Raw genomic sequence first — 27,741 nt, forward strand, 5'->3', positions numbered from 1 at the left:
ACTGGCACAAGTCAACCACATAAAACACAGAACTCCTTTATTATTGTTACCAAGGCAATGAGAAACCAGATATCTCGGACTTCAACAAAAGCTGATGCATACTTGACTGAAAGGCGTGAAGAGGATCCACCCTTATGCTCCTGCTTTCATGAGGAGTCAGCCTGTACTGTAGTTATTTATACTGAATATTTATTGTTGAATATTTATTGTGATGTATTACAAAAAAAAAAAGTAGAGATCTATATAATAATCTTGTCATGCCTTGTCTTAGTATAAATGTGTGAACCTTTTTCCTAGAGTCATGACACCTCCTCTTGCTGTAAACTAATATGATTAGTATAACAAAAAGTGATAACAACTGCCACAGATCATTTCTTTAGCATCACCAGCAGGGAGAGCCGACGAGTGCAGGTTTAGGGGGCACTGAGTTCAGCCACTCCAACACTGACCTCATTACAGAGGGCAGTGGTATCAGGAACCAGTCATTAGCACAGTTTAAGCATTCCACTATGTAGTGTCTGATCTCTCATGGGATGCAGGCAGGCTGAGCTGGAAGGTGAGACCCCGTCATGTTACGAGTCTTGTCTGTGCCATCGGGTTCTTCTAATGATTTACTTGAGCAAAGAGCTTCGACTTACTCCACCTGCTGGTTCATAATTAACGCATGGTGTTTCTCAAGAGAGCCTCGTAGGCAGGTAGGGAGTGGTGTGTTTAAATCAAACAAAGAGCAGAACGATTCATATTTGAACTGGCGATGAAGAGCCAACAACAGAAGAAGAAAAAAAATGTCATTTATGCATATACACACTTTTGACTTAAACAGAAGAAAGAGTTCATTGAGAACAAAAAGGGTATCAGATGATTAGGTGAAAGTCAACCATTCCTCCGTGGCCCTGCTTTGCCCTCTGCTGTGTGAACAAAAGCCATATTAACCTCGGTGTTGCAATCCGGCACATTTCAGCGCACAAAGTCCTGTCTTTAAAACAGCTCTAAAAGAAGGATAGGCTCTAAATCTCCATTCAACTGGAGTAGGGGGGAAGGGGCTCATTGATCACAGCAGCTGTGTGTTTGTTGGGCGAGGTAGCTTTGTGTTTGGGAGCTTTTCTTAAATAGTGAAAATATTAAGGCATGCAGTCACCGCTTCAAAAAATATAGAAGTAGATACAGCTATGGTTGGATTACACTAGACATAAACCTCTCTGTCTGCACACAAGCCTCTGAGTCACAGCCAGCACCAAGCACAACAACAATAACACACTTAGCACTAAGAGGGCTTAAAGTTTTGTTTTATTCCCATGAAGATTGAAAAAGGAAAGGAAAAAAATGCCAGAACTGTGGAAAAACAGCTTAAGTAATTATAGCTGGCATGGAGGGAATGGATGAGAGATGGATCGAGAGTGTTCAGGATTTGATTCTCGGGATTCAGAGAGTGTATGACTCAGAAAGATGATGAAGAGAGCAGATACAACAAAGGATAAACTGAACATTGTGAATGAAATTGTGAGGCTATACTATCACACACATATCCGCATACACGTACCGTATGCACTGTCGGCTCTCTATCACCCTCACATCGTTGTGAGATTGTGCACTGCATGTGGAAAAAACGCAAGAGGAGGTGAAGAACAGAGGGATCAACATCTGGGCCGGATGACCCAAATATCAACGAGCGTCTCAGCGGCATCTGCACCGGGGCTCTGATTCTAGCTCTGACTCCAGTGTTTTCTTTACCAGAAAACAACCACTCATTGGTGTTTACAGCATTCGGTGTTCGTTCCCTCTGGAATTTTGCCACTTTTTTCCCCTCAAATTCTCAGTTCCAATCCATTTCCAGATGGCTGTCTAGAGGATGACTTTAAACCAAAGTTTCAGGTGCGGGATGAATGTTCGAGGTGACCATGCATTTTTGAGGGACAGAGGAACAAAAAGCTGTCTAAAAAGGAGCCAGCAGGATGATGGAAAGGTAGAAAATAGTGTTGGTCACGGATGAATGGATGTCCCCTACATGCCCTTTTTTTTACTAAAACCCACTCTGTCCTACAGAAATGGACAATCTCTCACCTTCTAGCTTTTCCTCTCTGCACAGTTAATTTTTGAACACACATCAGGTCCTCTTTACTTCTCTGCTTTAGTGAATCGTTTATCACTGAAAATCTGGAATCAAGCACAGGTTTAAATAATTTGCATGAATAATAAATTGAATCATATAAATTGATGCTTTTACGTATTAAAAGAGTGCTGAAAAGAAAACAGGAACTACAGATAGTAAGCATAATCTAACTAATAAACCTGGCTAACAATTTAGCTAGCTTTCTAGTGCAAACCTATTGAAATCAACACCTCAGACGTGATCAGGGTGAACTAGATTTGTAAAGTTCGTCGCAACAAACTTTGATGTTGGCTTTGTCGATGCAAGTATTCGCAACGGATGGTGCTTTTTGGAGACAAGTGGACATAAGGGTTAGTTTTGCTTTTGGAGGCAAGTGGACAGAAAGCTAGGTTGCCAAAACATTTGGAGGTAAGCGGAGACAAGCATGTGACATCATCCAAATACTCCTGAGGAAGTTCCCCACATTGGGCTGATTGTTTTGATATGTCGCTTGTCCATGTTGTGCTAATTTTTGATTTTCACGTGAAATCACGTGACGTCACATGACGTCATCAGAATAGATGTGAGGCAGTTCCTCTCATTGGGCTGAGTGTTTTGATATATCACATGCCCATGTTGTGCAATTTTTTTATTTTCACATGACGTCACATGACGTCATCAGAATACATGTGAGGAAGTTCCCCTCATTGTTCTGAGTGTTTTGATATGTCACATGTTCATGTTGTAAAAAAGTTTTTTGATTTTGCATATTTTGGGGGCGGGGCTGCGGGACAACCGGAAGGCCAGTCGGTACACCAATTTAAACCTTTGTTCAGAGTCTCACCCTAAAGGATCTGGCCGTGTTTGGTGTAGATAGTTCGAAAGCTTGCCAAGTTATAAACCTCCAAAGTTTATAATGGGAGTCTATGGAAAAAAAGGCCACTTTGAGACCCGGTACCGGAAGTACCGGTACTCGGATCGCTTATGAAAGTAATAGCAACAAACTTCAGACCGGGGTCTACAACATATCCGAATGTGGTGCATGTGGCTCGAAAGCCCTAGGAGGAATTACTATTTATAAATTTTTGTCTAAGCTTAAATAGAAAAACAGAATGTTGGCTTCTACAAAGCCAACATAATGACCAAGAAAAATCTTAGTACAAATAAAATTACACCATAGTTACACATAACATTGGACACAAATTGAGTTATAACAGGGGCCACCATTGAAGCTTAATTTGCCCACAACTGACTAGTGTTGCTGTGATTGACAGGGGCAAGATCCATCCATCCCACCCACAGAGCACAGCTGATTTTGCTCTCTTGGTTCCTGGCTACAGCTAGGACACAGGAACTTTGAAATGGTTTTGTGTTGTTGTTGTGAACACTCTAACTAAGAGCCCGCATACTACAGCAACCCCCACAAAAATGTATCCAAACCTAACACTGTTAAAACCTAACAACTTCTCTACAGCCTAATCTTCTGAGGTTCTGCTGAAGAACCAGTCACACACAGCTTGTTCAATGTGTCTTTAATTTGACAACACACATCCACGCCTGAGTTGAATTCGCTAGGTTGTTGTCTGTCTGCCCTCATAATTTGCTACGCCTCAGTTTTTGTGCTCTAACAAAAAAGCTTTTGTGCCTTTGATTATATTACTGCTTTTAAATGCCCTTCCAAATGTATTGTTAAAATAGGCCCTGGACATCTGAGAACTTGGAAGAGGACTGTGGGTTTGGCTATATCCAGCAGCCACTGATATGTTAGGACATGAATTGATGTATCCCGACTCTGTTAGAGTAATTCTGGTCTCTTTGCCTTCTCAGCAGGCATATTTTCATAGCTTAGTATGAAATTTTTATCAAAAAAATTTGGGCTGGTTTGCCTGTTTCTCGTGTTAGATAAAATGTCATGCTTGTAGTTTTGTGACAAACTGAAAATAGTAAAAAGCATGCAAAAAAAAAAAAAAATAAAAAAATAAAAAAATATTAAACATAAAAACCTGTAAAGAAAATGGAAATTGTGAAAGAGCTAGAAATGCCATAAAGCTCGATGTCTTAAAAAGTGGTATTTAACGGTTAAAGGAAATGATCTTGATGGTAATATACAGTTATTCTATATTACCTATTTGTTGTTCCATTATATACTGTATAAATTAAAGGATTAGTATGATTCACAAGGGTTTAGGACGTACAAAGCGCATTGAAGAAAACCAGACAGAAATCCAGAAAATAGTCCTTCAGCAATATAAAAGAGAAAGAAACAGTTTCGAGTAATTGCAGAAAGAAACCTATACTGTCTCAAAGGCATCAGACTGTGAGTCAGTAAAGAAGACATGAGTCATATGATTGTTGTGTTCTTGCTCTCTCCCGCTCTCTCGCGCACACATGGGGAAATCCCAAACACATTGTGTGCTTACATACTGCTAACTGGCCCATGGATGCACTTGCGTGCAAGAGCTGAAGCACAAACATTTATACCTGTGAGAGGAGTTTGAAGTGCTCCCACACTGTGTGAATTCTTTTCTCCACAGAAATGTGCAGCAATACAAATAAATCCCCAGCATGTTCAAAAACATTTTAGATAGCAAAAGCGTGGATGCATAAACTTGTCCGGTACATGTAACAGGTCTAACAGTGAAAAATCAAGGTGATTATTGTTGTGCAAAAATTTGGAGTATCCACTCATAGGTTTGCTTTCCTGGAGCTGGTCAAGTCCCTCTGACAGGTGGTGAAATGCATTTCAACTGTCCACATAGATGTAATGTTATCAGTTTTACTAGTGATGAAAAATACCATTTTATTTTATTATGTGCATTTTCACACTGTTAGACTATTGGGCTCATTCTGTATAATGTTCAGCAGTTGAGTTAAACTGGCATGCATTAGCTAGCTGCATTAGACAGCTTAGACAAACGTATAATGTTTTTTTAGCACTAAAGCGTGTAAGTTGCCTTCGTAAACATTCTAAATGTCCTTGATGGTTCACCTTGACAGATATGCATGTTCACCTGGCCATGACAAGCTTACCACTGGGACTGTCACGCTACTCTTGGACAGTCTAGGACTCCATTTTTAAAACTATTTTTAAACAAAAATAAGAAGGAAGACTCCTGGGTTAGTGCTTCCGCCACACACAGATTTGTCATCTTAGAAACAAGCCTCAGCAGCTAGTAGGCCCTTAAAAATCTTCCATTAGTTAGGCACTATGCAGCATTCTTCTGCCCTCCTGCTAGTCATTTCAAGCATTTTCAGGTTATAAAATGCCAGAGTTAGTCCTTCAGACAGGCTCCAACTTGGTCTGCTCGTTTGTCTTTATATTGGAAGCACAGCTATTCCAAGAACAAGGTGATGAGATTAACCCACTCATATGAACACCAGCCAATGGTAAAATTATGCTTTTCCTGGGATTTCATCAGCTTACTTAATTGTAGATGCACATCGGTGCCATAACATAGCGTGAAAAAGCGATACATGTCTTGCTGTGGGGTTTTCCTCAGGCCTGGTTCCCTGTTTGCTCTAGCTCAGAGCTGTAATGAAATAAAAAAGACACAAAGACAGGAGCACAAGGGCTCAGAGATCCCAACGACTTGAACAGAGAAGGGTTAGTCAGAATGGTTAACCCACCTGGGATTCACCTGGCACTGATTCTCATCCATCTGCCACCCTGCAGGCTGACTCATTTTACCTGGGGAAAAGGGCCGGATACATCTACAGCAGCTAAAGGAGCATTCTGTCGTACACACTGTATCTCCTCCTACGTGATGTATTAAAAAGTGTTTCGAAAAAGAAAAGCTTTTTCCCAGATACAGGGGATTGAGTGTTCTGAGATAACCGAGTTGTGCAAAACAAAGAACAAAAGTGAAGGGGAGAGGAAATGAGATTTTGGCATTTATTGACCTGCTCATTAGCATAGCTATCCAGACCCACATAAACTGTTGGACAATGATGGTGTCAGAAGGTTCCAGATGAGTCAGTAGAGGATAATGGACAGTGCAAGAAAAAAAAAAGCACGAACCAGTTAGCGGATGTAAAACACAGACACTTGTGTCTGCTTAAAGATGCCAAAGAGGAAGGAAAAAAGACTTGAGAGAGAGAGAGAGAGAGAGAGAGAGAGAGAGAGAGAGAGACTGTTGGTGGGCAGAAGGGACAGATAGAAAAGGAGAGACCTTTTTTCTCCTTCTGTTCCCTTTTTAGGCACTCTTTTCCACTCATTCAAACCAAATGCCCCCCTGCAGGGAATGCATTCCAGCCTAATTACCCTCCATGAACAAAAGATCTGTACTAAAATGCGAGAGAGAGAGCGAGAAAAGAAAGACAGAGAATTCCTATCATGTTCATTCAGGTCAGGGAATCCACACATACGAAAGTCCACTCTGGAAATAAAGAATGCAACCATTCCAAAGCCCCATCTTTCTTCTGTGAAAAAACAAGTAGTGGCAGACTTGGACTTTTGGACTGGGTTAAAGATTAATTCAATGTTTTAGATAAGGAATTCAAAAGAAAGCTAGTCACAGGACAAGTCCACAATCAGATGTAATGCCTTGTTAAAACAGCATGCTTTTGAGCATAAATAATCCATGGATTTTAAAGCTTGATTCTGGCCAGCTGAGCCAAAATGTTAACAGTCTCAATCCTGTGCCAAAGAAAATAAGGTTATCCAACTGTGTCTAAAGCCTGTTTAAACTATAAAGCTTAAATAAAGACATACAGTACACAGGTTATGTACTGTAACTAGAAGGTTAACTAGAAAACGTAGATAACTAGATAACTCCTTTTTGTGCATGAACACTTTCAAACAGGAAATCGATTTCAGAAGGTCATCCACTCTAAAGCCCCATAATAACTTGGATCCACTCTGCCATATTGCACACGTCGTAAAAAGGCTCCCGTAATAGCCATAAACATCCATATAAATTAGCGCACCCCAGCCTGATGCCTCAGACTTGCCAGTGCTTTTCAGTACTCTGCCTCCCCCACTCTGACTCCTTTCATCCCCTGTTTCAGTGTGTTAAGACGGTGCAGAGGTGAAGCAGTGTGCCATTATGTGCGCCTCACATTCCTGACCGGGCTTGAGCTTCACTAAGGAGATGAGGTGGATAGGGACCTCAGCCGAGCCGGGCTATACCCGAACCACATTTCAGAGCTTAGGAGAGGAAACAGAGATGAATTAGCAGAGTGAGAGAAAAACTTGAGTCATGAAAAGACCGATCATTTAAATGACTGAGGACAAGTCCTGTAGCTTGTTTTAAGGGTTCAGCAGACATAATGTCAAAGACCTTCAGGGGTAGGATATGGCTAGATGCCTATGCTGATTATTTATTGTCTCCATGTCTCAAGTCTGACAATGAACTATTCATAATCGGGTTTGAAAAACAAGCAGAATCAAAAACAGCCAGAACATAAGATGTTTTGTTATAAGAACTTGAAAGCATCAAATCTAATTGGGGCACAACACAACCGGAAAATGCATTTGTACTTTGCATGCATTTTGCTCCACAGCCAAATGTTTAATTGCATGAATTATGTCAAAATACACTGGCAGTTAAGTTGGCATCCAAATAAATGGTTCACAACAAAACGTTAGCTGTGGTTCATGTCCGGCCTCATCAGATATTCAAAAAACAACAGTTCCTTTCAACATGAATACTCGAAACTGTCCTTTCCTTGGGAATACAAGCAAAACACAAAATATACTATGTAAAAAAAAATGAAGACATGATACCCTAAAGGATGCTGTCGTTGGTCCCATATGGATACACTAAAAATGGAAGAAGAAGCCTTTATTTGTCACGTATACATTAGAGCTTAGTGAAATTCTTTTCCCCACACTTCCCAGCATAGGAAGGTGGGATAAGAGTGCATTGTCAGCATTGATATAGCACCATGGAGCACCCGGTTAAGAGCCTTGCTCAAGGGTCCAACAGTGGCAGCATTGCAGTGCTGGGGCTTGAACCCTTGACCTTCTGATAAACAACTCAGAGCCTTACCAGTTTAAACAACCATTGCCACTTGACTGCATTAACCAAGAACAGTTTATCCTGAAGTTTTAACTGTTCTTCAGTGAATAACATGACTGATACTCAACCCTTGTACCTCTGCTGTAATCAGAATGGTCCTGATGCTTGAAATAAAATAAAGAAATAAAGAAATAAAATACAAAAACTTTCTACTAGTGTGAGGTGTAAATATAAATCTACATTCTGAGTTCTGTGACTATATTAAAAGTTTTATACATAAAAAAACTGAATTGAATTAAATTTGATACTCTGATAGAAGATAAATAAGTAATACAAGCCTACACAATTTGCTACACAATTCCCAGGTCTTCATGGAGTTCCAAAAAAAAAAAAAAATTCATGTAGGTAAATAAGCGGTACTCTGTGTACCTATGTGTGCTTGGTGTCCTGGGATAGACTGACATCCTACCCAAGGTGTGTTCCCACGATGGATGGAGAAGTGTTTTACTTGCCTAATAATCATTTTGCTTGTAAGGTCAGAAATCCTATATTTAATTTATTTGAAATGTGTTTTGGTGGTACAGCACCTTTTTCTCCATAACCAGGAAGAAAGGCGGAAGACCAACAATACCAAATCAGTGTAGCCCTAAAAGTTATCTAGTTCTCTGGTCGTGCCTACTTTGAAATTTTACCCTTGGACTGAATCTTCAAAGGCAGTCATGGCTGATTTGCATCTGATAACTGGAGATGTATTACAAGCAACACTCTGTGCTTTCCCTTAAGTATAACAAAGACTACTATCTGATATCGACAGGCATGCACAACTGGACCTGTTCTCTATGAATTGCAGATTTTTATCAACAGTGTGTCTTTTTGAGAAAAAGTAAACACCTTGTTCATTTGCATCTCCTATTAAAAACATTTGTTCTTAGTGTCCAATAAGGTCTGGTCTTCCACGAATATAAACAAAATCTCCTTCTCTTGTGGTTGTTAATATTATCAGAAGGTTTCCGCAGCTTTTGACATTCGTAAATGACTCAGTGTTCTGGAATCTGTAATAAGCTAATGCAAGACAACTAAAACATCAAGGTCTTTTAATTTTCCACAACAAATTAAAATAAAATCCATCTTCAAAAAAAAAAAAAAAAAAAAAAGTTTACTTTTCCTCGTTTAGAACTGATCAGATGTAATTAACCTAATGAATAAATCCGCCACAATTCTCCTATTTCATTAAACACAAACAGTTATTTTTTTCAGAACAAATTAATTACTAACCTCGGAAGCTTTGCCCACACATGCACACTCTAAAGAAAAGAGTTTTTTGATTTGTTCCACTAGGGAAACCTTTTCAAATCTCTTTAAAAACCTACATTAAAGTCTTTCCATTTGAAATGATTCAAGTAGAACCCAAACTCTAACATCAAACCCTTCTAAGAAAACTCTTGAGTGTGGCCTTTCCCACAGATTTTAATTTTAGCTTTAATATACAATACAGCTTCAACTGCTTACACAATATTGTGGGAGAGATAAACAGAGGTTCAGCACTAAAAGACCCATCCTGTCCCTTTAAAGCAATATGCTATGAGCTAATGGACAGATGGCACATCTAGAAAGTGACTTCATGGTTGTTGACGGTCATTTGGCTAGCTCCGGGACATGCCTGAGAACCTGGCTAAATAAGTAACCTCGGTAAATGTCCGCCTCGCTCTTTAGCATGGATCAGGTGTACTGAATGACATTCTGTAACTGGATAGCGCTGTCTGAGGGAGCAGACTGGCAGGAGGAATGCATGGCAGGAATGTGGAAGAACACCGCCTACAAATGAAGAGGATGGGGGGAACTTTGCAAGGAGCAACATCAGACAGGACAAGATAGCAGTGACCTGTCTACCTCTTTCCCCGGGGCTGAGACCGATAATCTCCGCCCAGTGTTCCCACAATACATTTCCCCAAATCAAAGCTCTGCTTAGCTTATTATGTTACACATTAGTGGTAAAATTCCCTTTCTGAAAGTTTTACTAAACTGACAACAATGCTAAAACTATTTTTAAATATACATATTTAAAATAAAAAATACTATTCTAGCTACATATTATATACATACAGTCCCTTTGACTTGACACTAACAAGGTAAGGTGTTGAAGAATAAAAATTAAATGAGATAGAAAACCATATTACACATTTGATATCCAATTATGCAACACAGTTTAGTGTATATACCTTCATAAGTCGATATGGTTATGAATTGAGATTACTCTCTCTCACTCACTCATTTTCTACCGCTTATCCGAACTACCTCGGGTCACGGGGAGCCTGTGCCTATGTCAGGCGTCATCGGGCGTCAAGGCAGGATACACCCTGGACGGAGTGCCAACCCATCGCAGGGCACACACACACTCTCATTCACTCACACAATCACACACTACGGACAATTTTCCAGAGATGCCAATCAACCTACCATGCATGTCTTTGGACCGGGGGAGGAAACCGGAGTACCCGGAGGAAACCCCCGAGGCACGGGGAGAACATGCAAACTCCACACATACAAGGCGGAGGCTGGATTCGAACCCCCAACCCTGGAGGTGTGAGGCGAACGTGCTAACCACTAAGCCACCGTGCCCCCCCTGAACTGAGATTAAGGTATGATAAATTAGAAGTTTTAAAATTAATGTTACAACCATGTTCCTCCTAAATAAAAGACATGGCCTGGGTCGATGTTACATCCATCCAGTAAACAGAACATGACGATTAAGAAACTATATATTGTCAGATTGCTTTTAACTTTGTAATGAACTGCTGGTGACACGTAAAAATCCTGGAAACAGTCCAGCACTTCATGTCATTTTGGAGGAGTCCACACCCGAAGGGTTCATCCTGCGACGGCAGCTGGCTGTCTGAATGTTGTCCTTAGGCCATGCATTCTACAGGCAGACCTTGTTATCACTTTAGATCTTGTGAAAGACTACGTCAGATCAGATTTAGAAGGTGGTTTATCTTACCATGAGTGCAAAAAGTAAAAAGCAAAATAAACGCACATATACATACAGTGATGCTGTCAATGCACTGCGCAGGTAATGGAACACTTTATGGTTTGGGAATCACATGAAATGGGATAAAGTTCCTTTTGAAGGGAAAAACTAAATGGTGGAGCATTTTGTTCATGTAGAGTCTTTCATTCTTTGACTTTTGCTATCTGAAGAATGTTAGATTTTCAGTAAATACAAAAATCAGCATTAGTAAATGAGTAAATTAGCATTACAACTACCATTATATGGCACAATTAGTAAATACAGTAGAGTTCTAAAGAACAGAAATGCTGAAATCCACAGATAAGTACTGAAATTAGCCCATTAACTCAAGAATAATTTGATATACATGAAACTCTTCTGCATGCTAAACATCCTTATACAGAAGTACAGCACTCTGCCAGGTACTTTCTAAGCAGTCAGAATCCCAGTGAAATGTTAAATCCTGGTAATTAAATGAGCCTTAAAGATTACATGACAGAAACCAGCAAAAGAACAATAGGCATTTTATTGTTACTGCATTAAACAAAGAATAAAAGACAACAGGAAATATTATAAGCAAATAATCAACGGAATGTCTACACCAGTCTGGACCCCAATTTGTCACACTGTACAAACATTGCACTGTAAAACATTAATTACATGAATGAATGTTTATTGGACCTAAAATGATTGTGTGGGGTGAAAAATCTGGTTGGATAGGTTAACAAAATTTGGTCCAGGATTCCTCAACACAAACACAGAATTACTGTTGTCATTTTGGGTGGGCTATATTTGTGCATGTTTCATGGACTTTGGGTAGAAAAGCAGATCTGAAAACAATTGGAACACTAGCCTCAATAGCCAGTTCACTTGGAAGGAACAGCCAAGAACAATAAACATCAGAATTCACAGACAACCTTCATGATCTCATAACCTTTGAGAACAAACCCAGGAAAGACTCTGTGTTAGAAACTGGAGCTTGTTCTCTATAGGTTTGTATGAGAATGCAAGACTGACTAAAGCATAAGCTAAGCAAAGGGCCAGAGTGACTGCAGATTTTCATTACAACTAAATATGGAAACACCTGACAACACCAATATATTTAATATTTTTCTGTCTTCAAGCAACTAATATGTTGTGCTCAAATTTCCGTTCACAGTCATTCACTGTCAGTAGTGGTGTCCCCCAAGGTTCTGTCCTGGGACCTCTTCTGTTCTTAATCTATATATGCAAAACCTACTTATTCAGAAGTGCTTATTCCACATGATCGTAAAAGGCTGCGCTTAAATCTCATTCAAGTGTTAGATAACTGTTTTTTTAATATTGTTTTATTGTTGTTTACTGTTATTTTATTATTTATTACTTGTTTGAATTTGTATGGTGACATTGAGTGACTAGAAAGACACTGTCAAATACAGTAAAAAGTGTTGTTATTATTATTATTATTATTATTATTATTTGGAATAAATACTACATCATCCATTTGCAGGAAAGACTAGACAACCCTGGCCTAAGCAAATATTGCCAGAAACAAACCCTGCCATTGTCACTTTCAGAGGTTGTACTAATTACACCTAATCCCTGGCACCTGACAAGGTGGACCTACAGAAAGTTGTGGCCCCGGAATTCCATTGCCAACTGCCAGAAACAGTTTGGGCTTTTTGTTTCACTGATGTTGTGAGTCAGCCAGGCTAATGGCTTGAATTGGATTAAGTAAAAACTAAAATGAACCTACTTGCCTTATACAAAACAACTACTGTGATAAAGCCTAAAGCCAAAAAATGGATGAAAAAACACTACACCTTCATCATTAACATCATTATAAACATTTATGACTTTGTCTGTAAACATTTAGAACTGTTTACTCTTTATGAGTGTGGCAAAATATTTTATTTGGCTACCAATTACAAAGAACATAGCATGCAAAGAATTGTTTACCAGAAACTTGAATGCAATTAAAGTGTCTTTTGTAAATGTCTTCTTTATCATATAAACAGAGTAGTGGATAAAAAAAATAAAATAAAATAAAAAAAACAACATCAAATTGCTGACGTCCATTCCGAGGGGACCAGTAAGACATACACTGTTAGTACAGATGTTGTATCATTTCTCATTTTTAAGACACAGGCAACACTGTCACATTCCTGAATGCAGTTACATCTAATGAAATTGAAGCCCTGAATCTTACTTTCCTTACACACTCATGGACAAATTGGACAGGTAGCCAGCATTCTTAGCATTCCCTTGTCAATCACCAAGTCTCCAAAGAAAAAAACTGATTTTGGGTCATAACCATAATGAAGGAACAAATTCAACGCAATAAACTTTACAGGAATATGTTTCACTTTCACTTTATGAACAATGATTTCTGGATCAGAAATATGTCGACACTACACATAATCTGTATGTGCATCTTGACACAACAATGAGCATGATGGACACCATCAAGTGCAACTGTTGGGCTAGAGTGCAACTTATTACTGCATTACTGTGTTAACTTATTACACATCTGTGTTGTGCAATGCAATGCTGTATTTTGGTTATACTGGACTTCATTTTAGTATTATTTTTATTTTTTAAGCTAGAAACAAATTCCTCGTGTGTAATCACACTTTGTCTGTAAAGCTGTTTCTATTCTAATGTCTAAGACGTTTTAAACCATATTAACCTTCTGGGATGAAGTTTGGGCTATTTTTAGACATTTCTAAGCAATAATTCTAAGATTTAAAACTTTTTAGTCCTAACATGAGCTGAAATGCATGACCAGCACACCAGCCAGGTATTTAGGCATAGTCTGTCTGTAATTTCCTCCTCTACTAATTATGTTCACAGATTATAGCCATTTTTTCCAGGATAACGTTTTGCCCATTTACTTGTCCCCAATCCTCAAAGACCCAACAGCTCAGCGAAAGAGCGAGAGAGATAGATAGATAGAGAGAGAGAGAGAGAGAGAGAGAGAGAGAGAGAGAGAGAGAGAGAGAGAGAGAGAGTTTATGAACAGTTATTCAGTTTATGAACAGTTATTAAAAGTTCATGCAACTTCATTTCCCATCAAGGTCACAGCCCAGTGTTCTTTCTCCTTAATGCTCACTGTTTATTCTCATGTCTCTGAATCATCACAAATGACAATCAGGCTTTTGCAAAGTCTCCTGGGGTTATGGTGTACATTCATTTCAAATACCAGCAAAAGTATTTGACTATTTATACTCCTAGTTACTTCTTTATAATGCTACGAACGTCAAAATATATTAAGTAATGTTTTGCATTTGAAAAGTGTGGTTTAAAATTAATGGATAGAAACTTGAGACACACACATCTCATTATCTATTTGTGAAAACTTTAGAACAATGCGATTTTAGATCACTGTTAATGGATGTTCTAAGTATTCTTCTTGTTATAGATTTGAACATCTATGTATAATGTGATGAACATGTGATGTATAATGAACATGTCATGTATAATGTCATTTAATACATACAGGTAATTACTGGCTAACCAAAGCCAAATGTAACCAAAGTGGAAGTTAACTAATCATTAAAATAATCAAGGGCACATCATATTTCCATTACACATTATATACACTCATATCTAAAAAAAAAAAAAACAGATTAAAAAAAGTTTGTGATGACATACTCTAAATTAGCATGCAAGGTCGTTGAGACTTAAATTGCACATGTCATGCCAAGGTATGTGTGCTATCTCAGACAGAACTGATTTAACACAGAGACTGTTGTTACAGCACAAGTGCTCTTTTTTAAAGTTGGCATCAAATTCCATAGCACAGCCAATTTTGTGGAATCAATCCCCTCTTTGACCGTCTCAAAGATCATGTAGACTATGACATTTTCTGATAAATGTGAAATTTACAAACAAAGAGACAAACTTACAAAGACAAGACAGTATTAGCCCCTTAATTAGCTTCTGCAAATAGCTAATGTGGAGTCATATTTTATTAGAAAAGGCAACCTCAAAAATAGTATATATATATATATATATATATATATATATATATATATATATATATATATATATATATATATATATAGTATCAAGAGCCTTGTGCTCCCTATCAAACACAAAAAGCAACAAGCAAGATGTTATCTGGAAGATCAGTCAGTATCCCAAGCTCACAGAGTATCAAGAGAAAGATATCAGACCTGTGCACATCCAGACAGAGATATGTTTGGCTGTAGAAATGTTAGGAATTGTTGAGAAAGTGCAGTATTGTGATTATGTGTAATTAGATAAAATGGCGCAATCACTTCAACGTGAAATGTCAATGAGTGAATAGAACAAAAAGGGCAAAAAAAACATCTGTCCTCTTGAAAGAGAGAAAAATGTGGTAGCATGCAGTTAAAAGCATTGTAACACAAGCCAGTGTAACAGAAGCAGGGCTTGGAGTACAAATACCAAGGCAGCACTTGACTTGTAGGTTACTGTGAAAAACATGCATTTAAATTAGGAATTTAAATCAAATGCATCGAACTTATTTTGTTTGTTAACATAGTTTATTTCATGGACATTATTTACATGTACGGTGTAATATTGTGTCTATATATTAGAGCTTTTTTATTTTCTTTTTATGAACCTTCTACAACTGGAACAAACTTGGTCTAATTTGGCTTGGTTTTAAGATATTGAGGGTTGGATTTAAATCCAGTTATTTAAATCCAAGGAAATCTAAGGAAATAGACAAATTAGTTAATAACGACAAGAAATAAATGATAAAAATTTATAATTTTAAAATAATATGTAGGGGGGGGCACGGTGGCTTAGTGGTTAGCACGTTCGCCTCACACCTCCAGGGTCGGGGTTCGATTCCCGCCTCCGCCTTGTGTGTGTGGAGTTTGCATGTTCTCCCCGTGCCTCGGGGGTTTCCTCCGGGTACTCCGGTTTCCTCCCCTGGTCCAAAGACATGCATGGTAGGTTGATTGGCATCTCTGGAAAAATTGTCCCTAGTGTGTGATTGAGTGAGTGAATGAGAGTGTGTGTGTGCCCTGCGATGATTTGGCACTCCGTCCAGGGTGTATCTTGCCTTGATGCCTGATGACGCCTGAGATAGGCACAGGCTCCCCGTGACCCGAGGTAGTTCGGATAAGCGGTAGAAGATGAATGAATGAATGAATTTTCACTGCTGCAAATAATAGACATATAAGTAGATAGATAGATAGATAGATAGATAGATAGATAGATTCACAGACACCAAGGCTATGCATCCTGGGATATCACTTTGAAAGATATCACTTTGAAAACCGCTTGTTAAAACACAAAATAAGACTTGAACACAGAGATATCTGTCCAATTCTAAATAAGAAATAATCTGTTTTTTTATTTTGTTTTTAAAAAGAGAAATATTTGCTTTAAAATTCCTCTCATTCATTGTATTCGCTAGACTATACTCAACCTAGGAGGCTGTTTTGAAAGTCAAAGACTTCTAGGGATATAGCACAAATGATTATTCATCCATTTCTGGCAGGTGCACTTTTTTTTTATTTTTCCTTTGGTTAGGAGATAAGCTACCTTCCTTTCTTTGTCATGTCTCAGTGTGTGGCACAGTTTCCCTGGGCTTACATCAGCAAGACAAATAGAAGGCTCCATTCTTTGTATGCACCCTAGTTCATGGCCAAGACTTTTGCTGGTGCTGAGTTTACCTTATCTCTTTAGCAGTAAATGACAAAGTACAAACCCCACCATTCTACCTGATCTCATTCAGGAGTACTACCAAGACTCGAGAACAATGCATCACCTGCATTACATTTGGCTTGTTTAATATTTGAGAACTTTTCTTAAGCCATGTAAACACACTTTAATATGACTCATTTTTCCTGTAATCAGAAAGGGTCAGTAGGTGGCAACTGGATGTATCGCCTAACATTGCTTCATCGTTGCATGCAGAAACATGTAGCTGGACAATGCATCTTGGCTCATACCAATCCTCCCAACAGAAAATGCATCACTGGCTAAAGCAGTGCCTATGCCTGGTTATAAAGACGACTATGGACGTATAGGATTGTTGGTAGTCTTCAGGCTACTATCAACATGCTCAAAGGATACCTTTAGCCATGTCCAACTCCAGGCTTCTTTGTCAGAACTCCCATGAGACTTGCTGCCATTGATGCTAATCTTCACTGAGTGAGGGTGGGACACCTTTTATGCCCCTGTGGTGTGCTATTTGTGAAGACATGAAACAAGAGAACTGTCTATGGAAGCGGCTGCTGCTGAAAGGAAGACGAATGGCAAGAATGTAAAGATCCTTTGAAATGTCAATGCAGCTTGAAGCCTCATAAGGAAACAGGATATATCAGATATGGAATGCCATGTTTGAGTACAAGCTACAGAAATCCACATCAACTGAGCTTCGACTCATTAGTTGGAACTTGAAGAAGCAATTTCACATTTAGAAGATATGTCTTCGCCTAGTGCATGTTTCAAATTACTGGCATTTGCCCTTCCAGAGTTTTGTGCCATAGAATAGTCGTAATTCCAATCCCATTTTCATTCATGAGAATAAAGCAGCTGGTATAGATTTCATGGATTTGGTTTCATCCAGGCCTGCGTTCACCAGACTGTCACTTGGGCCTTTTAAACGCCTCTTAAAGTGGGTGGGGGGATAAAGTGCCAGAGAAGGGGATCTTATTTCTCACATAGGGTCCAAAACAATGCTTTGTGTTCGGCAAATCTGCACCTGGTGGCCATGGAAACCACTTTTCAGACCCTTTATACCATTGGCAAGACTTAAGCATTTGCTGACTGCTGAATGTACAATGACCTGAATGCTCAGGTTTTAGAAACAAAGCTAACCAATCACCAGTGCTCATGTAAATGTTTCCAAACATAATTAAATATTGTATTACAACAGAAAGAAACATCCTAATAAATAGCACTTCTAGAGTATCCAAGGGATTACAGGCAAATTGGCCAAATGAACTACATGTAGAACCGCTTGATACTTCACAACCTCACAGCTTTGTGATCCAAACCCATAATTATGCTAGGTAATGCTAGGCAGCACATAAATAAGTTCAATTAAACCTCATACTTATAATATCGAACATTTGTTCTGCATTTAGCTGCTCTTTGTACACAGATGGTGAACTCATATGTACTATACAAAAACACTCATTTTAAAAACTTGCCAAAAAACATTACTCACAACATTAAAATTTACCTAAATGTCCTGTAAATTGTTTTGAAAACAAATGACAACATTTGCACATCTTGAAATAAGGCAGAACCCGATGTAGCACATCATAACCTAAACTATAATTGCTAACCATATATATTGTTAATAGACTGGTGATATGCAAAATACAATTCATTCATTCATTCATTCATTCATTCATTCATTCATTCATTCATTCATCTTCTACCGCTTATCCGAACTACCTCGGGTCACAGGGAGCCTGTGCCTATCTCAGGCGTCATCGGGCATCAAGGCAGGATACACCCTACAACCCATCACAGGGCGCACACACACACTCTCATTCACTCACGCAATCACACACTAGGGACAATTTTGCAGAGATGCCAATCAACCTACCATGCATGTCTTTGGACCGGGGGAGGAAACCGGAGTACCCGGAGGAAACCCCCGAGGCACGGGGAGAACATGCAAACTCCACACACACAAGGCGGAGGCGGGAATCGAACCCCCAACCCTGGAGGTGTGAGGCGAACGTGCTAACCACTAAGCCACCGTGACCCCCGCCAAAATACAATTTAATGTTAAAAATATATAATGACAAGCTTACAAAGTTTCAGCAATGGAAAAGATGATGCTACATCTCGTACAACTTATATTTATTGAAATTTACAGTTAACATGAATTTATCACATGTTCAAGTCAATTTCTTTGTAGGATAATCAATATTCCACATTCTACAACTCTGACCAATAGAATACAACATTAACAAATCGGTGAATAAATCCCAGGCTAATCACCATTCATGGTTTTTACATTACAGCTACAATTACATAACCACTTAATTTTGATTAATGCACTATATGATTTAAATATTTTCCTAACACGACTTGGGCACAATTTCTAAACTAACGTAACGTGGTATTTGTAATATAGAGAGAATATGTATACTGTATATGTAGCCCAGATTTCTAACTAGCATGATAAGAAAAGACCAGAATCCCAAAGCACTCCTGGTGTAAAATCCTTTTTTTCTTCTTTTTTTGAAATAATAATCAAAGTTCATGCTGTGACTATAGAGAACAGACAGCATAGACAGCTGCGACCCCCTATATTAAAACAAGCCCCCATATAAACTTGAAATGTTTCCGGCAGCTGGAAAAACAACACGCTATAATATCTATGTAGCCATTAAAAAGATTACCTTTCTTTTAAACCTTGTTATTATTTAGGAGAAAAGGCACCCTGTCCGGCAAACCATAAATGTTACAAAGTACACACAGAAATTCCTCAATGCCTGAGCACTTCCATTTGTGTTGGGTGCCTTTTATCTTACAGCGCATTTTCATGACACGTTATAAGTGTACATGGCCTTGTGGCCTGTCATTTGTCAAATAGCACTATACAGGTAAAGTGTTGGTGAGATTATAGCTAAAGGGAGTAAATAAGTGAGGGTTGCTCCCTGGACAGGAAGGGCTTCAGCAGAAGTGAGAGGGCCCACAATGCCCTATTAGCCCTAGTGATGTCTAGGTGAACACTAAATGCTATTACAAATCCCTCTTTCATGCCACCAGGGCGATAATTATAGTGTTCCTATTGGTTTGTCAGCACCAAGCTCAAATGCTGGTCTAAGTGTGAGAGGAGAGTGCAGCAGATAACGAGGCAGCAGAAAACAGCAGCAGTATGAACCTTATACGTGACCTCAAATAGAGGATGGCAATTATCAGAAAAATCTGACCAAGGTAAAAGTGAATATGTTGATACATGGCCATGGTGGAAAGTTTGTTAAAGCTTTCTGAAGAATGTAAATGTTGAGGTAAAAGAGTCAGCTGTGGACTTTACCTGAACTTTTGTGGGTAAATATGACCTGCTTTTAGGTGGAGGTATTTTTATGGCTCTGGGGTTAAACAGAAGGTCCACTGACTTGCGCGTCATAGGAACACTCCATTATGGAATGCATAAATATATGGAAATACTGAAACGGCTATGATGTGATATGTTAGCCTTTTTGGTGTAATTTCCCATAGCAGGACATTGAGTGTGCAAGTTACAAAAATGACTAATGTAAAACATAAAGAATACCGTAAAAGGTTAGCACTTAAAAAGAAAAGAGTGAGAGTTTCTTTTCTCAACCTGCTTTCACACTGGGAGTTTTAAAACAGAGCAAGAAAAAAATTAATGTGAAAGCTGTTATGCAGACCATGAAGCACACAGCAGTACTGAACCTGGATCAGGTGGCGCGGGTTCGGCTGCACCGGATACTGGGTGCATGTGTTTTAGCTGATGACTACATCATGAGTGGCAGGGGAACACTGGCAGAACAGATGAAATTCCTTACTGCACATAACAAAAAACAAAAAAACATAAAAAAAAATACAAAAAAATATGGCAAGTCTTGTGTTCTTCATGCTCGCTCTTCAACAGTATCAAATAAGTCTGAAACCAGACCAATGCCGTGAGGGACAACAGGGATAATCCGACTCAGACTCGCAAATGTCCCCAGTGTAACGACCACCTCAATCCTCAGTGACATATTAAAGAGCAATCCAATGTAGAGATAATTGAGTTGTGGAGATAATTCTGGAGATTAGAAAGACTCAATAATCCAGTAAGCAATGTAACTATTAAACACAGTTTCACTGGCAGAGACTACAAGATGTCAAGCACTGGTGGTATTAGCATGAAAAATGAGGCTTTGATACTTCATCTATGTATGAGCTGGACATACTAAAGACACTACTGCAATCTAGATATTGGAAAGGTTTAAAGAAGAGTGGCAAACTGGCAAAAGTGGGAAAACTATAATCAGTCAGCTCATAGCTTGAACATGTCCTACACTTTTTCTGGCAAGTGGTAGCTCAGTGGTTAAGACACTAAATTACTGATCAGAAGATTGAGTTCAAATCCCAGGTCCACAAAACTGCCACTGCTACAGTAGGTCTCTGAGCAAGGCCTTTACCCTTGAATTGCTCAGTTGTATAAAATGATGGTTGCTCTGGATAAGAGTGCCTGCCAAAAAGTAAATGTAACCTATTCATGTATATAACATGGTATTTATGAGTGTGGTTGTGTAAACTAGAATGTTATATAGCAGGCTTAAGTCAAAGCTGCTACAGACCTCTTTGGAGGGTTAAAATGACAATCATATCAGAGTCATAAATTTGCACCATGAACAGGTGAAGGGAATTCAGCTCCAGGGTTGAGCTCCTTAACAGAGACAAGAATTTTAATCCACACTCTACACCTAATCAGCAACCCTGTAAACTACACTTATCACCCATGTGAACACAATGGACAAGCATTCCACGGTGCATCATCTTTACCTCTCTATAGAATGGTTCGTGATATTTTAGAATGGAAATTATGACAAGGCTCAAAGCAAAACATATATCATCAAGCCTGATGATGAAGATTTGCGATGCTTTTGTCCTTACACTAAAGCTACGGAAATCTTACAAAGTAATTGAGCAGCTCTGTGATCAACTGTGAATATAAAAACACAGCTCTTTTTATGTTCATCTCTAATTTTGCATTCCTCTCTCGGTTGTGTGGAGAGCTAGGTCACGTTTCACATCTAAGCGCGTGTTCGGACGACACCCGGCATCCATCTCTTGCCTTCAGTTCCTCGTTTTGTTTCATCATGTCTGCAATTGGCCAGAAAAGGCTTGGTTTAAAACATATCATTTGACCTACAAACCAGCATTATACAACAGTGCAAATCTCCTCATGTGGAATGTCAGAGAACCACTACAATCTGATATAAACACAAAAGTAGATTTAGACAGAAGTAGACAGACTGCTCTCCAGACTGAGCCTACTCTAGTAAAGTGGATTAGGTAGCTCATTCTACTCAGAAGAGGTAGTACTGTGGGAAAAAAAAAGGTCAGGGAAAAGAGAAATGCATTATGCATTCCATTCACCAGGGCAGAAGCCATAAACTTTGATCCAACCCACTAATATCAAAGTAGAATGAACTGTGATAGGATAAGCATACAGTTTGTTGCCATGTATCATCCAACTGTGTAGCAACACCGGTAATATCAACAATATAACTTCAAGAGGCAGAGTAAAGGCTTATTCTAAATGACATTTAATCCCACTATTTATAAGACATAATAGTATATGCAGAATGAAGTATGAAATTAGAGAATTACAGAATGAAATTAGAGAATGTGCAAATTTCTGAAATAGTCAATGAGTAAAGAGAAAATAAACACAGCGCTGCCTGTCACCCTTGCGGCAATGTTAATCCCAAACTATAGCACATCTAAGAAACACTAGTATCACAACTGACAAAAGCCCACACACTCTTAACACTAGTGCATTTAAACACAAATAGAGAGGCATTAGGCTGCTGAGGCTCTCCAGACTGAGGCCTCTCTAGTAAAGTGGAATAAATTTAGCCCATTTATCTCTGAAGTGATCTATTCTGGGGACACAGATATAGAAAAAAGAATGAATGAGCAAAATATATTTCACATATTCATCCTTATATCATTGTTATAGTAAACAGGTTAGGGTAAAATAAGTGAGAGGGAAAACTAAGAGAAAAACAAGAATAGCTATGGATAATAGAGGCACTGGAACTCGCTGAGGTAATACAGGCGATAAACACGACCCTCTACAAGCTCAACTCAACCATTGACCTAAAGGAACTTGGCCACAGGCATAAAGGCTTTGCCTTCACACAAAGAGCAGGCCTAGACTCCTCTCTAGAAAGGCACTGAAACACAAATGGTACTTCAGTGTTAAACACTTCAAATTTAGCATGCAGGCTTATTTACTAAAACTTAAAACCTTCATCAGAGCGAGTTGAGACAGTCAGCAGGATTCTGGCATGTGGCATGTCTTCAAAGCGGGTTATCAAGTCATGTCATGTTTAATGCACACCCTTAAACATTCTTTAATTAATTTTCATCAGCAACTCATTTCAAAGTGAAAATTCAACAAACGCAAGTGAGTCGAACTTTTGTAGATTTAAAAAAATAAAGCTGCCCAGATGTGTTAAAGGCCAGGTTAAAGGTTACAAGTATCAAACTAGAAATTCTTCAATACTGACACACACACACACACACACACACACACAAAGAAAGAAAAGTAAAAGAAACCTGTTGAGATTAAAGGTGCGTACAAATCAACTATGTTCTAAGAAACACTTTAATGCTTAAGAAAGTATTGTTAGTGGAAAATGTTGGGCTCTCAACAGGAACTTCCTGTCTTTCCGTGTTCAGGCATCCGCATGGACCAGGTAGGGGTCCTTGTTTGCTGTGATTCCAAAATGCATCGTTTCATTTGTCTATTAAACGTGCCAGCAGGGTGCCCCTTACAGCTGTTTCCCCTGGGTCTGCTCCGCTGCCTCGGGCTACACACACTCAAAAGAGAGCTGAACTGAGCGCATAACAAAAGGAATTGTCCATGAGACCAGGAAGAATGCAGAGTTTTGGACCCTAGTGGACATGGAATAATGCTATTCTTTCACGCAGCTTTAGATCAACTGTGACAGGTTAACCTTTGGAGAACTTTAAGCCTCTGTAATGTGCCTTGAGCATCCAATTATTTTTTAGATTAATGAAAGCAATCTCATCATCTTTAGGTTTCATGCAACATTTAGAAATGCTCAGATGCATTGTAGACAGCCACATTTACTCCATGCTCATCCTCTGTTTTACATGAGACCAGTGTTTTTTTTTTTCAGAGAGCATTTTTGTCAGTGTAAAATGATGATGCCCACCAGGATCTCTTACAATTAAATATTTACAAAAGCGTGTCAGTTTCTTTCTCTTGAATGACACATGTACACTTAACTGACATGCAGACTTCTTAAACAAATGCAGGATGGCACTAAGAGTAGTGGCATTATACAGTAATTCACATTGAAATATGTTAATCCATTCCACTTCACAGTTTAAAAAACATATCAATGTAGTGCCAGTTGCTCAGAAGAAATATCAGGTTCTACCTACAAAATCCAAAGTCAAGCATGTGATCATAGGGAACACTTTATAAAGAAAAGATCCATCAGCATCTTGTACTGATTTTAACAAAGTATTGTTGATCAACTGTGCATAACTTTTCAGGTTTACTGACTTTTATTACAACTCTGTACTTGCTCACACAGCATTCTGAACTTCACAGTTTGACTAGACTCAGCATGCATATGTGGCAGGTAGAGAAATGGTTAATCAAACCCTTCTATGAAACAGTGCTATATAACTGAGGTCGGTTTCATTGCACTGTCGTTTCCATCATAGGAAAAACAATCCCATCCTCAAATATATCAATCACTTTAAAACAGAAAAACTTAAGTCAATTTCAGCACAATGAGAAACCTTTCATTTGGGCTCACAGCTGAACTCATGAGTGACTCTACACTAGGATACTGTCCATAAAACTGGAAAAGGTGCTGATAAAACAGAAGTATTGACTTAGTGCAACCAAGCAGCAATTTGTTCCAAGCCTTCTTAAATTAGGGGGAAAAAACTATCAAAACGTGCTTAAATAATTTCCACGTACAGAGCAGGGACTCAAAAAGTGCAACAAGTGCATCAAGTGTCCTGCGAGCACCGCAGAGCGCGTGAGAGTGCGTGATGCCCGCACTTACCTGTCCACTGTGACGCAGCGCGCGAGACCAACACGCAGAGGAGTAGCGGCTCCAGCCACCAGTTCCACCTGCAACGACAGTCATACAGCGCTTGTTACACTCCTATCGCTTTGCTGCCCCAAAACCTGCTGTGCAAAAATTGCAAAAAAGTCGCACACATACCTGTCAGCCATCCCGCTTTCAAAAGTCCACACAGAAATGCGCTTCTGTTCGCCTGCGCTCTGCGCCGCAACGTCTCCGTGTGCCGTGGATGAGCAGCTGATGCGAGAAAAAGAGAGAGAGAGAGAGAGAGAGAGAGAGAGAGAGAGAGAGAGAGAGAGAGAGGAGGAGAGCACCAAAGCCAAAAGTTACGCGCAAAAGTCCACCGGGTCCTAAAGGGTGCGTGAGTGACAAGTTTATACCGACTGAAACTTAGCCAACTGATGCGTTGCTTCATGTGGGGTCCGTTTCTATTATTATCACGACTTTAGCACCACGACATGTGTTTGTGACACAATGCTTCACTCATTTTACAAGCTAAATGCTAAAACAATCCAATATTTTTAGTCGATTCTAAAAATTCCTTTCCACCCTTGAATGGAGAATGAGTAAAATCACATAACAATATTTGGCTTGTATAAACAATGCTGTATGCACAATGACTCAAACGGATAAGATTATAAACAGTTCTACAGTTTACTTCTAATGAATGAAACAAAGTCCATCCCAGATATCTGGCTGCAGGCGCGTGCACATTTCTTTTATTGATTAGCAGGAGAACATCACTGAGCTTTTAATACAATAGTCACTATAATAGTTTTGGGGCAGGTAGCTGCATATGTGGATATTGATGACACTATTATGCCAAATCCATGAGCTCTAGGACTGAAATTTATTCAACAGATCAATGAAAAAATTTAATTGTGATTGTAACATATCAACTTATATATTATATATGTTATATATATATATATATAGCTCTCTCTATATATATATGTATATATATATATAATATAATATAATATAATATAGCTTTAAAATACAACATAACTATTCTAAAAATTCAAAATATAACCCACTTATTTTCAAATCAAATCAAATTTTATTTGTCACATATATATACATATAGGGTACGACATGCAGTGAAATTCTTTATGCAACTGTCCGGTATATAAGAATAAAAGGAATGCAATTTAGTATTTAAAAAAAAAAAATTCTTAATCATATAATATTGTGATGTTTTTGCTTATTTTTTTACTACTTCAAGTATTATTATTTTTTTCAATAGCTTCATGAAAACTGTTTCCCTGTGCCTGTCTATAATCTTACATTTACTGACTGAGTAAAGTTCCATCCCATCCCCACCCACCATACACTGCCAGGGGCACTGAACATCACCTGGATACCTTCTTGTGCATGTGCACAAGCAAGCCATGAACTTTCCAACAAAGTCCCAATGTGATGGAGTCACAGTGCTAGTCATGCACGACCAAGCTAGCAACTGATTGTAATAATCTTTGTTCTCTCAGTGGCAGTGTGTAATGTTGCATACGTTTGTAACTTCATCCATTTGGAACTCCATGGCTGGTAGCCTGAGCACAGAACTCACTGCACTATGGCTCTCATACCTCAGTGGGGCTCATTGTTTGACTCATTGCTGATTATTTCCACACCACCCACTGTTTGGTGACCAATGGACTTCTGAATATAAAGCTGCTAGCATGGTTGAATGGCCCATTATTGCCATACTGCAACCTTTATTATTACTTTACTACATTAGCCAGATTGTAACCAGAGCTAGAATCAAGAAGCCCTGAATCATCCCATCTCATAGAGAGGAAACTGAGTCAAATTCCCAGGAAAGTGGCATCTATATTCAGTAGTGTCGCAGACATGAACGATGAATGGCAAAGCTATGGTGGACATCTTTAACGATGCATAAGGACAGTAGAATGTGATTCTGTGTAGCCTGTGGAGTTTTCTCTGGCATAAACAGACAATGTGTTGGGAAATGGTCCACTGGCTCATAACTGGCTTCAGTGTCTGCTTTACACATTTCCACCCTCAACACTGATTCTGCCCACATTGCACAGAATTCAGCAATTAGGTCACAGAGTTCTGTTTGTGGCCCCAGCAAGGCCATGGTTTTCCACTGCTAATCTCATTAGTGGTCTGAACACTTTGACAATTTTTACTCAGAGTAGACCTGTTGTTCCACATAGATGGAGAGATTTGGCACACATAAATAGGTTGCTGCACCTGAAAGATTGGCATGATAGAGTAAAGTGCAACACATGAGATGTAAGTACACAAGCCTCGTATACTCTTAGGTGGAAATTGATCTCTCCGGTGTCCTGGAGCTCCTTAAGACCTCTCCTTAAGACCTTCTTACATGCTGCCATATTGAAATTTGCTTCTCAAAATCTTTTCTTTCTTTTGTAGTGATCAACTTCTGTATGTATCTAGTACTCATACAATTAGTTATATCCCTATACAAACATTTTGTGATGCTGCATTGTATCAGTGACAAATTAAAAACTTGCCAATAATGTAAAATATGCCATAAATTTTACTAGCTCATAACAACCTGTGCACAATCTAACCACTGAATTAGCGCACAGGGTTTCAGTACACACAACACAAAAAAACTGTCATACAAAGCCTATGCACAGACAGGGATTATGTGCTGTACAGTATGTCTGCTATGACAATTGAGCCATAGGAAAAACATATCTGCCCTTGTGACTGTTTGCGAACAACACATTTTCATCTTCATTTTCCTTTACACTTTATTCTTTGAACTTTTTTCAAATTGAAATTGAATTGAATTTTTTATCCAGCCAAATTTGCCAGAGCAATGACTATGATATAGCATGCTATATCATGTTGAGTTCATTGAGTCTAAAAGTTAGTAGTGAAAGAAAGTAACATCTCAAAATAAATGCCTCTCCCTGATGCCTATAA

The 27,741-nt window shown here is 38.8% G+C and overlaps 1 protein-coding gene across 1 annotated transcript in view; it reads right to left on the bottom strand.

The window, feature by feature from the left end:
* The window catches only part of col18a1a (collagen type XVIII alpha 1 chain a), an 85,797-nt gene extending 60,721 nt beyond the window's left edge, over positions 1–25,076 (bottom strand). The window contains exons 1-2 of the mRNA XM_060876896.1: positions 24,961–25,076; positions 24,799–24,866 (exon numbers count right to left, since the gene is read on the bottom strand). Coding sequence (XP_060732879.1) covers positions 24,799–24,866; positions 24,961–24,971 — 79 coding nt within the window. The 5' untranslated portion in view covers positions 24,972–25,076. The remainder of the gene's footprint in view (positions 1–24,798; positions 24,867–24,960) is intronic.
* Positions 25,077–27,741: the final 2,665 nt, after the last annotated feature.

The sequence above is a fragment of the Tachysurus vachellii genome, chromosome 8 (genome assembly GCF_030014155.1).
Source record: "Tachysurus vachellii isolate PV-2020 chromosome 8, HZAU_Pvac_v1, whole genome shotgun sequence".
Lineage (NCBI taxonomy): Eukaryota > Metazoa > Chordata > Actinopteri > Siluriformes > Bagridae > Tachysurus > Tachysurus vachellii.